The following is a 12,415-nucleotide window of genomic DNA, read 5'->3' as shown; positions in this document are numbered from 1 at the left end:
TAAACAGCAAAGACAACAGGCTTTTCAAAATGAAAACAAAAGGAAAATTAAAACTACACTGGCCTGTCGGTGACAGTGCTTGCATGTTTTTTTTTTTGTCAAGAAAACCAACATGTTCGCCTTCTCTGGTTTAAGAAGCGGTCTTTTGTTTTACTTGTACACCTTCATCCATTTCCTAGTCATTTTTGCCGCGTGCACCTTCACACCCGTCTACACCCAAAGCGCTGGCACTGAAACCACCTCTCTCACGTTCTTCACATGATCAGTGAAATCTGACTCCTGCTGTGGCTCTGCAGCGCGCGCTGTATGGAGCAGAGCAGACACTTTCAGTTTACAATTGTAGCATTGTCTAACTGAACTAAATGGTTTTTATTTCTATAAAAATGCAAAACAACAGTGGGGGCGGTACCGCGGTGAGCAAGTAATGTGCTCAGTGTATGGCTGAACACCAGGTAACACCGACTACGCAGCAAGCCTAATGGAAAGTTTAAGTTATTGATTCATCAACTGAGTTTGTATGAACTAAGCATCATGTTAGTTTGTTGCATTATTTTTTAGGGCGCCAACTTTGAGGGACCTATCCACTTGCATTATACAGACTCAGAGAGATGGATTATTTTTACATTTAAATCAATTTAAAAGCATCTGTCTCCTCTTTCGGCTGTGAGCAGTAGGTAGTATCATCTGCTGACTGTGCTGTGCTGCACAGGTGGACACATATTAAAATAAAAGACTTCATTTTTCAAGCTTTTACACCTACAAAGAGACGGTCTCTAAGGTCTGTTGATGTGAACCATAATTTAAAAAACCCTGGAGTCTCACAAATGGCTTACTACCTCTTCCCTTTCCTGCTTGTTTTGTGTTTTTCCAGAGTTTGACCTGTCTGTGTTGGAGAAGCTCCCAGACCGGCTGCCCACTGCCCTTCTCTTTAATGAGTTCTCCATCTTCAAGGGAAGCCCAGTGGAGCTGTACGCCAGAGGAGGGATGGTGTTGACCAGTATCAGCTGCAGAGGCCTCCTCTCCTCACGGTAGCGGCAACGCATGTACCGGGCGAAAGCTGCACGGTAAGTCTTATTGAAGAGCGTGTAGATGAAAGGGTTGACCGCCGATGACAGATAACCCACCCAAACAAACACATTCATCAGTCCCCCCACCAAATCTTCATCACACGCTGAACCGCACACCACCGCCATTACGTTTGTCACAAAAAATGGACACCACATGATCACAAAGAGAAGGAAGACCACGCCAAGCACTTTAGACGCCTTCTGCTCGTTGCTGATGGACTGCATGGAGCGACGGCCGGATCCTCTGGAATCCCCATCGCGGCAGAGAGACGAACGTGAGAAGAGACGCTCAGAAGAGAGTGAGCCTCGTGGGAGGAGTCCAATAGTGGACGACCATTTTGGCCGCACGATGAGTTGGTCCAGGTACAAAGTCGCTTCGCTTTGCAGAGCACTGATGGTGAGAATGTAGGTGACGACCATGATGATGAGCGGGATGAAGAACGCCACAAAAGAGCCAATCAAAACAAAATTGTTGTCCGTCAGTTGGCAGCTTTCATTCCGGAAGACTTTGGTGTGATCGTGCAGGCCGAGGACTGGGACAGGCATGGAGATAACTAGAGACAGATGGAGACAAAATGAGAGTGAGAAGACACCTTGAAGCTATGGTTTGGCATACCAGTGCTAATAAGATGCAATCTCAGTTGTTTAGCATTTCAGAATTGAGCTGGAAAGCAATTTCCGTCTGCCTTTGGTGTGATCTAGAACTTACCCACAGAGATGGTCCAGGCTGCTGTAATTTTGACACGGGCTCTTGTTAGAGAGTTCGAGCGGCTGTGGTGGAAGGGATTACGGATGGCGATGTATCGGTCCAAAGAGATGGCGCACAGGTGCATGATGGAGGCAGTGGAGAAAAGAACGTCCAGGTAGATCCAGATCGGACATAGGGCCCAGGGAAGGGGCCAGGTGTAACCTAACACATCAGAGACACAAAAAGTGTCACATTCTGGACAAGCATGTACTTGTGTGTCTTCGGTTACAGTAATAGATTGTATTAAATATTTATATTTATATAAATATGTTTGTATACGTTTAAAATACAGTTCAATAATATTAAATATTTCCAGGGTCGTAGCATGAGGAATCCATGGAGCTAAGTGAGAAAATCAGACTTTTTGTACAAGGTGTTCACACTGTCAAAACCACAAGTAAAAAACAGTCATTTTGTGACATATTAATTCAATGTGAGATAACTGTTTTATATATGTTAATACAGTAGACTATATTTTAAAATGTAACTTATTCCTGTGATGGCAAAGCTGAATTTTTAGGAGCCATTAGTCCATTATTTTTCAGTGTCACATGATCCTTCAGAAATCATTCTAATATGATGATTTGGTGCCCAATAAACAGTTGTGTCACTTAATATTTTTGAGGAAACCTTGATACATTATTTGATTATTTGAATAGAAAGGCCAAAAGAAAAGCATTTATTTGAAATAGAAAATTTGTGAAACAGTCTTTACTGTCACTTTTGATCAATTTAATGCATTCTTGCAGATTTTTCTTTTTATTTTACTCTGATGAAAAGTAAGCTTTGCTATCACTTGAATTAATTACATTTTAAAATATATTAAAATTGAAACAGTTATTTTAAATTGTAATAATATAATTATTAATTTAAAACAGTCTTAAAGGAACAGCAGCAAAAATGGTCATGAAAAATCTTAGTTGTTGTAAAAAAAAAAAACTTCACTTACATTCTAAGTGAACCTCAAAGAAAAACATAAATAATAAAAATGTATTATATAACCTTGTTAAATGTAATTTGCATTATACAGAAGAGAGTACAGTGATGTTTAAGAATTAATTATTAACTTTAACATCCATGGAAACTTTCCACAAAAGTTTCTTTAGATTATTAAAATGGTCTTTACACTTAGAAAAAACAGGTTCTTTTAAGAACTGTTTACTGATAGGTTTTTTGGGGAACCCAAAAGTTTTTATAGCATTGCTGTTGCAGGTCCTTTTTTGGAGTGTAATACATCATTGTTCATCTGAACATTCAAATCTAAAAATCTTCTGCTTCTTTAGTCTTCATTACCACCAATAATAATTATCTTGAATAAAGTGAGTACCAGTAGTCACTGGCAAAACAAAGTGTTGTATTTCACAAGCTTCAGCCTTTTATTTTGGTGACTCACAAAGAACAGATATACAGTGGGTACGGAAAGTATTCAGACCCCCTTAAATTTTTCACTCTTTGTTATATTGCAGCCATTTGCTAAAATCATTTAAGTTAATTTTTTTTCCTCATTAATGTACACTTAGCAAATGGCTGCAATATAACAAAGAGTGAAAAATTTAAGGGGGTCTGAATACTTTCCGTACCCACTGTATTTTCGAAGGCAGTATTTGATTCCTTTGTGTGAGATGAGAGAGTAGAAGACTCTCGGGTGCAGATACAGACAGTGGTAGTCATCAGCAGCACCATCACACACACTGGTGTGCTTCGAAATGTAAAGTCATAGAATCTCCCAGGATTCTCACAACAGGTTCAGCTGAGATAGAGAGCTGTTTCTTAGTGCCTGGAGTGTTCCAGAACACAACCATGTCTCATGTAGGCTATATAAATTAAATTACTCTTACCCGGTTATATAATAACATTACATCACAGATGTGGAAATAACATGTTTCAGAGAGCAAAAGATGATACCAGCTGTGGATTAGTTGTGGTGACTCAAAATGAGTTCTGCATTGCGTGTTTGATTTGAAAACAATGTGTTATGCTTTAGGCAGACTTTGTTTTGTCTAGGTTTTCATTGACAATTCTGATCTTTAAATGACAAACTTCACCAACAAAAAAAGAAGAAGAAAGAAGGAGAATAAATAATTTAGCTCTGTGTTATCATAAATCTGTCCGTAGCCAGCTGTCAAAACACCAAAGCTACATACATCTGATAGAACCAGGAAGTGGCATGTTTTATTCTCCATGGTCAAACTATTCAGGACATCAAATAGGAAGCATAACAATTTTTGCTGCACAAACACACCAACGCGCAGCATCGTTACTGCATAATTAATTCCTCATCAAAGCGCTGGAAGGAGTAGGAAGAGGGATTTCTCTCCCCATGCGTGAATACAAGCAGGCTAATTTAGGACATACCAGATGGCCCAAAACACACTCATTACGCGCTGAAATAAATCACCTTCCAGCAAAATGTATGGAGGCCTAATTATTGTTCTAAAGAGAAATGCATCATTTTCCAGAGATACAAAAGTTACAACACAAGAAAGTTTGCAGTTTACACTTTTGACCAGAAAGAAATTCACTGGAGGCGTCTGATGAGTACAGATTCAGCAAAATAGCTGAAATAAAAAAATCCTGTGCACAACCCCAGACACAACTTTAAGGGAATGTTCTGGCTTCTAAACAATTTCAAGTCTATAAACAGCATCTGTTGCACATTGTCGACAACCACAGACAATAACACAAGAATTATCTCATGCTTTTTGCTATAAGTTTGATTGCACCATATAATAATTGCTGTTAATAGTGTTCATTGTCTGTTTGATTATGTCTTTGATTTTTCCGTACATTTCTGCCATATGTACATAAACTAACAAGTCACCACTGATAAGCTACTACTAAATATTGTAGAAACTTAATTTTCTTTAAAGTTGCTTTGCAACGATTTGTATCGTAAAAAGCGCTATACAAATAAACTTGAATTGAATTGAATTGAATTGAATTATCTGTAGTAGTAAACGGCATGTCACAGACTCCGATTATGGCCGAAAATAATTATGACTTGTCCCTCAGTTTGTAAAAACAAAGAAAATTTGGATTTACAGTAAAACACTTAAATGGAAGTCAAAGGTTCAAGGCAGATGTGTATGTTGTATTTTCTGTACCAGTCAATCAATCAATCAATCAATCAATCAACGTGTACTATTTGAACTAAAGTTGTTGAAATCAGGTTTTTTTTTAAACATTTTGATACCAAGGACCCCAAATACATTTTGTATAAAATATAAAAATATAAAGGCAGTTGTATATATTTTAATATATAAAATACTAATTTACACCATGTGAGAAAAACAGGGTGATATTACAAAGACAAAGTTTTGTTTGCAATTTTTTTTTCTTAATTTGACAGTGCATCTTTTTCCTACTCACTATTATTATTTATTCATATAGTTATATGGTTCTTATTTGGTTAGAATAGTCATGATTTATCTCAAAGCAAAATGCGAGTGATAATATAAAAACAACATTGTGTTAAATATTGAATTACTTAAATATTATATAATTTCTTAGTTAAATATTTAATTATTTAATTACTTTTATAAACATAAATGTTTATTTAAAAAAACAAACAAACAAAGGTTACACAGAACTTTGACAGCCCTAAAAAACAGTGACCCCTCAGCACCACGTTGTGGCCCCCTGGGGGTCCCGGGACCCCAGTTTCCTGTTGATGATTCGCATTGTAAACAGTCCTGGTATCCTTGTGCATATCATGTGTACTTTACATGTTTTACTGGCTTAAAATGGCATGATGGGAGATGAAAGACTGCATGACTTTGCATAGCAAGGTTAGTAATCAGTTTTATCACATTAGCATCTTTAATGTTCATGTCTTGAGGCTATGCATTCGAAACTGTGTATTTTAACAGCTATTTTGGTGAAATGTCTTGCCCCATAGACTTCCATTGTGTATTATTGTAAATTTAATACATGTATGATGAATACATATGCAAACATTTAAAGAAACTCACCATAGAGGATCGTCACCATGGCTACTGGCATTACAAGGATACCCAGAAGCATGTCTGTAATGGCTAAAGACCTCAAGAAGTAATTAGTGGCATTCTGTAACTTCCTCTCCAAGCTCACCGCCATGATGACCAGGATGTTACCTGTCACCGTGATGATTATGACCAGAGAAATCAAAAGTGCCACCCAGTTCTTCTGGACATGCTCAGAGGTCAAAGGGTCTGACCTGTTTCTGTCTTCACTACCATTGCAATCCATTGAGTTATTAAGAACTGCATTACCCAGAGACACCTTCTGCTCCATGAGCCAATGTTCGGTGCTTTTGTCTTTTGAAATCTCAGCTGATATCCCGGAGGTCCTGAGTTCAGCAGTCGTCCCATTCAGGGCCATTAACAGACTATTTCAAGCGCGACATCGATTAATTTGTGGAACCCATAGTCCATGTGAACCATTGCACTCCAAGTCTGCGCAACCCAAAATGTTCCAGTTTGAGATTGACAACATTTTCACAGTCACCTTCAAGAGCCTCCTGTTTTCTACCCCCCCCCCGTTGATGGTTGTTGTACACAGATGTTTAGAGCTCCTTGAGCAGATGGATTGTGATTCAGAACCAAAATGTTCCAGTTTGAGATTGACAACATTTTCACAGTCACCTTCAAGAGCCTCCTGTTTTCTACCCCCCCTTTGATGGTTGTTGTACACAGATGTTTAGAGCTCCTTGAGCAGATGGATTGTGATTCAGAATAGAGGAGGCAACTTTACAGCTGCATTTACAATGTGAGAGAAAGAAAGAATGAGAGCACATGAGAGACTGGAACGCACTGATGTTTCATCCTTGCATGCTTACAGCTGTCCTGGTTTATACAAAGCATGACATAAACACACAAAACAAGCAACTTTATGCATTGCATCATTCCCCTATGAACGCAAATTGCATGCAACCAAAATTTTCAGACTAGTGGCTTCAGCAGCTAGACTCATTCAACAACGTAGAACATCAAACTCTGTTTATGTTGTGTTTATATACATTACCGCTTAATCTGGAAGAGTTTTCCTGTTTCAAGTCACCTCGAACACCAGAGCTAGAGAATGAGCCACTGACGATGCGTGCCTCTCACATCAACCCAACATGTGGTCCTGTTCCATTCATCCTTTCTCTTCTCCTTTCAGTACTTCGGTCTCTTATCTCCCTCCCTCCCTCGTTCTCTCTCTCTCTCTTTGCAGATAGTTCTCTCCAGCTGTAACTGAAGCCAGACTGTTTGAGCTCCCTTCAGAAAGACTTGCCTCTGAGTGGTCCCTTTGGTGCTTTTCAGCTGCAACAAAGACATATGAACACATTTACACAGATATTCAAATAAGCACTTCAGGCAGGAAACTGAAGGGGGATCTGAAGGAATGTCCCATTTAACCTTTTAAAGGGGTCATATGATGCGATTTAAATTTTTCCTTTCTCTTTGGAGTGTTACAAGCTCTTGGTGCATAAAGAAGATCTGTAAAGTTGCAAAGACTAAATATATATATTATATATATATAATTTACCCTCATGTTGTTCCAAATCTGTATGCATTTCTTTCTTCTGTGAAAGAAAAAAAAGACCAAAAAGGTTTGAAAGTCAATGGGGCCAATGATGTTTGAATCCCAGCATTCTTCAAAAAAATCTATGTTATATTTTAGATGTTGCCCAATGTTTTTTAGTAGGTTCTTAAAAGCATGACTTTTATATTTTTATTTGCTGCCTTTCACATCACACAGATTTGGGACAAATGCATTTACAGTGAAAACAGGAGATTGTGTCATTAATTAAGCGAATATTTATAAAAAGAATATGATGTATGTCATCCTGCAAAAGGTGTTCCACTGATCCCCCTTCCTCCTGCAGGATATAACCTAAAATAATCCAGGTAAATTTATAAATTTCCACAGAAGACCTCTGCCATCACAGGATATTAATAATGCATTATTAATACACATCATGAATTAATATTTAATATATTCCAAGAATACATCCTCATTTTTATTAAAAATGGGGAAAAAATGAGATACCTCTTCCTCTAGGCAAAACTGGGAGAGATGGATAGAGGTAAAAATTGGAGAGGGGGTAGAAATAGATACAGAAAGGAAAGAAGAATAAAAATAATGCAGGACTGAGAAAAAGTAAAAGCTGGTAAACACGGTGCGAGAAAGAAAAGTAACAAGGTAAGACAAACTGACATCGAAAAGAGGGAAAGCAGAAAATCCATATAACTTTTTTTCCTGCTAATTCTCCAAGGTTTGCTATGAAAAAAGGTAAAGTGAAGGACGGGCCAGAGAGGGTGGCAGCGAGGGCAAACAGATGTACAGTAGCAGAAGCGAAGTGCTCAAACTGTAGAGGACAGAACAGGGGAAAAACTCCACCTCGCCTGTCTCCATCCATATAAATGATGGATTGCTCAGCCGGCAGACAGACTGATAGAGCAGTCTCTTTCACTCACTCCTCGGTAATGGAAGGAGTGTGTGTGAGCATAAGAAGAAGCTGGATCAAGAATGTGTGTGTGTGTGTGTGTGTGTGTGTGTGTGTGTGTGTGTCAAGAGGCTCCCGGCTGTCCTGTAATTGGTCACCTGGGAGCAGTAGGAGACAAGGAGAGTGAGATGCGGTTCAGGTGTCAGACTCTGTTCTGCACACAATGCTGTGATTATGAACCTCATCAACGTTCCAAAACTCACCAGGCCTGGAGAACATGATATGTTTAACTGCAGGAAGTCTGGAAAAGGCATGAAACCAAAGCTGTACTGTACTGTTTAGTGCCCAAATGAAAAAGTAACAAATTCACACATAAAAAAAAAAAAAATTCATCCTGAATGTGATCCATTTGAAGCAGAATCCTAGACGTGCAAAGCTGGTGCTTATGGCAAATAAAGGACAAAGCATAAAAACATCAGACAAAGGAGAGAGTTTGAAATTATCAGAGATAAATTTGGTAACGTTTTACGAAAAGGTGTAGTAACATTAGTTAACAAGCCTGGCATATGAAATAATAGTCAGAAAAATCAAATTGTTTGAAATGGATCAGTTTATTAAATCTTTTTTAAATGTCCAAAAAAATCTTAAAGTTTGCATACTGTATATGTTTTTTATGTATCATATTTATGTAACATATGATACATCAGGCTTTTATGGCTCATATAGTATGATGTTATAAATATGGAGAACATGGAGCTCAATGCCTCATACACACCTCAGTTGTATTCAGAGGCCCAAACTGAGCAAAAAATATGCCATTTTGGTGTAGTTGCTGATATTTACATGGTCAAAAAGTAGGATTCTTAGAAGGAGGGCTTAGAAATCTGCATATGAAATAAGATAGGATAGGCTTTATAGGGTTAATAATAGCAATGCATAATGAACAGCTGTTTTTTTTTTTTACTTACTGGTCATTAAAAAAGTAAAAGTTAATTAAATTAAAAAAAGGTGGGAAAAAACTAGAATGTCCTCTTTTTTGAAAACCACAGTATGATCACAATATTATTTTACAGCAATGAATACTGTGGCTTTACATACACATATGCACATATATTCTGCAGGTGTAACAACATTAAGCACATTCTAATTGCAAACATTGCTATTACTCATGAATCTCTGCCGACTCCTTTACTTCCCACAAACACAGTGTGATCTAACAAACACACATTTCTCAGGCGATCCCACAGTCGACAGGCCTGCACCAGCTGGGGAGACTGTTGGCTTTCATTTATCTGATAAATACTTCATGGCAACCAATTAGCACATCCCATATTCAGATACAAACCCTCAATCACATTAAAATCTGTTTGAATTATATTAAATTACTCATGAATCTCTGCCGACTCCTTTACTTCCCACAAACACAGTGTGATCTAACAAACACACATTTCTCAGGCGATCCCACAGTCGACAGGCCTGCACCAGCTGGGGAGACTGTTGACTTTCATTTATCTGATAAATACTTCATGGCAACCAATTAGCACATCCCATGTGTATTCAGATACAAACCCTCAACCACATTAAAATCTGTTTGAATTATATTAACGGCTTGCGCAACTAAGGAAGATATTTTGTAGTACATGTTATGTAGGTAAGCCTCACAAGGGAATCACAAATGCACACAAACACACACACACACACACACACACACACAAAACAATTGTGGCAATTATGTCAAAACGTTTATGCATTTAGCAGATGCTATTATTCAAAGCAACTTTAGAAAGAACACAGTGTGTGTGTGTGTGTGTGTGTGTGTGTGTGTGTGTGTGTGTGTGTGTGTTGGTTTAGAGTTGTGGAGTGGTTAAGTGCTGGTGGAAAAGATATGATGGTCTCAGTAGTTTGAGTGGAGGTTGGTAGTTCATTCCACCAGAGAGGAACTGAGAGGGTGAGTGTTTTGGAGAGTGACTTTTTGTCTTGTTGTGAAGGAACAAAAAGGTGTCGCTTATTCCGTGACCTGAGCTGGCGGGGGAGAGGGAGCGTATACTTGTAGGAGTGACTTGAGGTAGGGAGGTGCTGTTCCACTGGCAGTCCTGCAAATCCAGCATCACAACCTTAAATTTGATTCTGGCCTTAACTGGGAGCCAGTGGAGTGAGATCAGGATGAGTGTGATGTGGGTTCTCTTTAGCTGATTGAAGACCAGATGTGCTGCTGCATTCTGGATCATCTGCAGAGGCTTAGTGGCACTGGCTGGAAGCCTTGCCAATAGAATAGTCTGGAAATGACAAGAACTTCGACAAGGAGCTGCACCACTCTGACAGAAAAGGTCTGATTTTCCTGATGTTGTAAAGTGCAAACCTACACAACAGGGTTGTTGAAATGTGGGTGTAAATACTCAGTTGGTCGTCAAAAACTAGCCCCGGGTTCCTTGCTAACCTGGTTGTTTCCGTCTTTGCAAGACTGAGCTGTGGATGATGCCCCTTCATCTAACCCAATCTTTCCTGAACCTGTTCCTGGAGGCACACCAATACTACACAATTTAAACTCTTCCTAATCAAACACACCTAATTCAGCTAATCAGCATGTTAAGAGACTCCAAAACCTGAAATAAACGAGTCAGATAATGGAGACATCAAAAATCTGTACTGGAAACAGCCTTAATGAGGTAACGGTCCTGTTCCACTCGTGAGACCTCTTCCACCACCATGGACTTCCTCTGCTCCCTTGCGGCTTTGGACCAGAACTGGACTGGCTCTCCCCAGCCCAACCCTGCTCGGCTGTGTTGGACTCTTCCCATGACCTCCTTGTGTTGTAGCCTGTTAATGGCTTGATCGACCTCCTGCTGGGCCCTCCATCTGCGCCCAGTGCGGATGGTCACCCCTGCGCTCTTCACTGCTTCGTCCCTGGATTCCTTTAGCTCGAATACAAGACGGGTCTTCTCCTGCTTGTATCCGAGGTTGATGGACTTCAAAGGAAGCTGAAGAGCATTCTTGCCGAAGAGGCCTGTATCAGAGAAGCAGCGCGGGAGGCCCAACCACTTCCTGATGTAGGTGTTGGAGATGGTGTCCATCCTGCTAACCAGGAATGACGGTATTTCGGACACCTTCAGAGGCCACATCACACGCTGGAAAAGTGTGAATTGGTAACACCATACCTTCAGTTTCCCCGGAAGCTGGCTGCTGTCGATCTTTTCGAACCCCTCTCTCAGCTGCTTCTGCACCAACTTCTCCATCTGTCTGTCGGTGAGCTCTGACGTATACTCCCTTCCAAGACTTCGGACGGGTTGCTCTTTCAACAATGGTATCTTCTCCCCTCCTGCTGTGAACACCGTCCTGTCATCCCTCACCCCTTTCCTGATTGAAAGGCTCCTAGACATTGAGTGCTTAATCTTCATCCTAGCCCATTGTATCAGCTCGTCAAGGCGCTTGAGGAGCCGGGCTGTACATGGAGCTGTCTGTAAGATGGTTGTCACATCATCCATGTACCCTCTCAGCGCCGGGAGTCTTCCTCCTGATGGTAATCTCAGCCCTCTGGCCATCTGTCTTGCTCCAATGAGGATGACTTCAAATGCTGCCACAAACAGGATAGGGGATATTGAGCAGCCCATGGCAATACCGACCTCCAACTGCTGCCATACAGTCATACGGCCATCGAGAGAGAAACACATGCGCAGGTTGTTAAAATACTTGGCTATGATGGTAATTACACATGCTGGAATGTGGAAGAATTCCAACGCAAACTCAACCAGCTTATGTGGTACTGAACCATAAGTGTTCGCCAAGTCAAGCCACACCACATGAAGTTCGCTCTTCTCTCTTTTGGCACGTTGTATCTGCTCCCAGATCACGGATGTGTGTTCAATACATACTGGAAAACCTGAGAGCCCAGCCTTTTGACAACGTGTGTCGATGTAGTGGTTGCTGCTGAGGAAGCTGGTCATCCTTCTTGCCAAAACTGAGAAGAACAGTTTCCCTTCCACGTTCAGCAAGGCAATGCTCCTGAACTGATTAATGGTCATGGAATTCCGCTCATCTAATACACTCTAAAATATTTAGGCCTAAATTCAGGATGTGTGTATTAGAATTGCATAAAGAAAATTCCATCCATTTTTAACATAAACCACTAAACTTGCATATTAAATGCATATTTGTCAGTCATACATAAATAAAATGTCATACATGGTTTCTGCT

The 12,415-nt window shown here is 39.9% G+C and overlaps 1 protein-coding gene across 1 annotated transcript; it reads right to left on the bottom strand.

Annotated features, from left to right (window-relative positions):
* Positions 1–818: 818 nt before the first annotated feature.
* LOC107660148 (5-hydroxytryptamine receptor 2A-like) lies at positions 819–6,174 on the bottom strand. The gene is made up of 3 exons (XM_016449386.1): positions 5,787–6,174; positions 1,777–1,977; positions 819–1,621 (listed from the first exon to the last, which is right to left on the bottom strand). Exons 1-3 carry the CDS (start codon positions 6,172–6,174, stop codon positions 819–821), a joined length of 1,392 nt encoding a protein of 463 aa, XP_016304872.1.
* Positions 6,175–12,415: the final 6,241 nt, after the last annotated feature.

The sequence above is a fragment of the Sinocyclocheilus anshuiensis genome, unplaced genomic scaffold, assembly GCF_001515605.1.
Source record: "Sinocyclocheilus anshuiensis isolate Anshui unplaced genomic scaffold, SAMN03320099.WGS_v1.1 scaffold55, whole genome shotgun sequence".
NCBI lineage: Eukaryota > Metazoa > Chordata > Actinopteri > Cypriniformes > Cyprinidae > Sinocyclocheilus > Sinocyclocheilus anshuiensis.
Note: the sequence above shows the minus strand (reverse complement) of the source record. Positions and strands in the feature narration are given on the sequence as shown.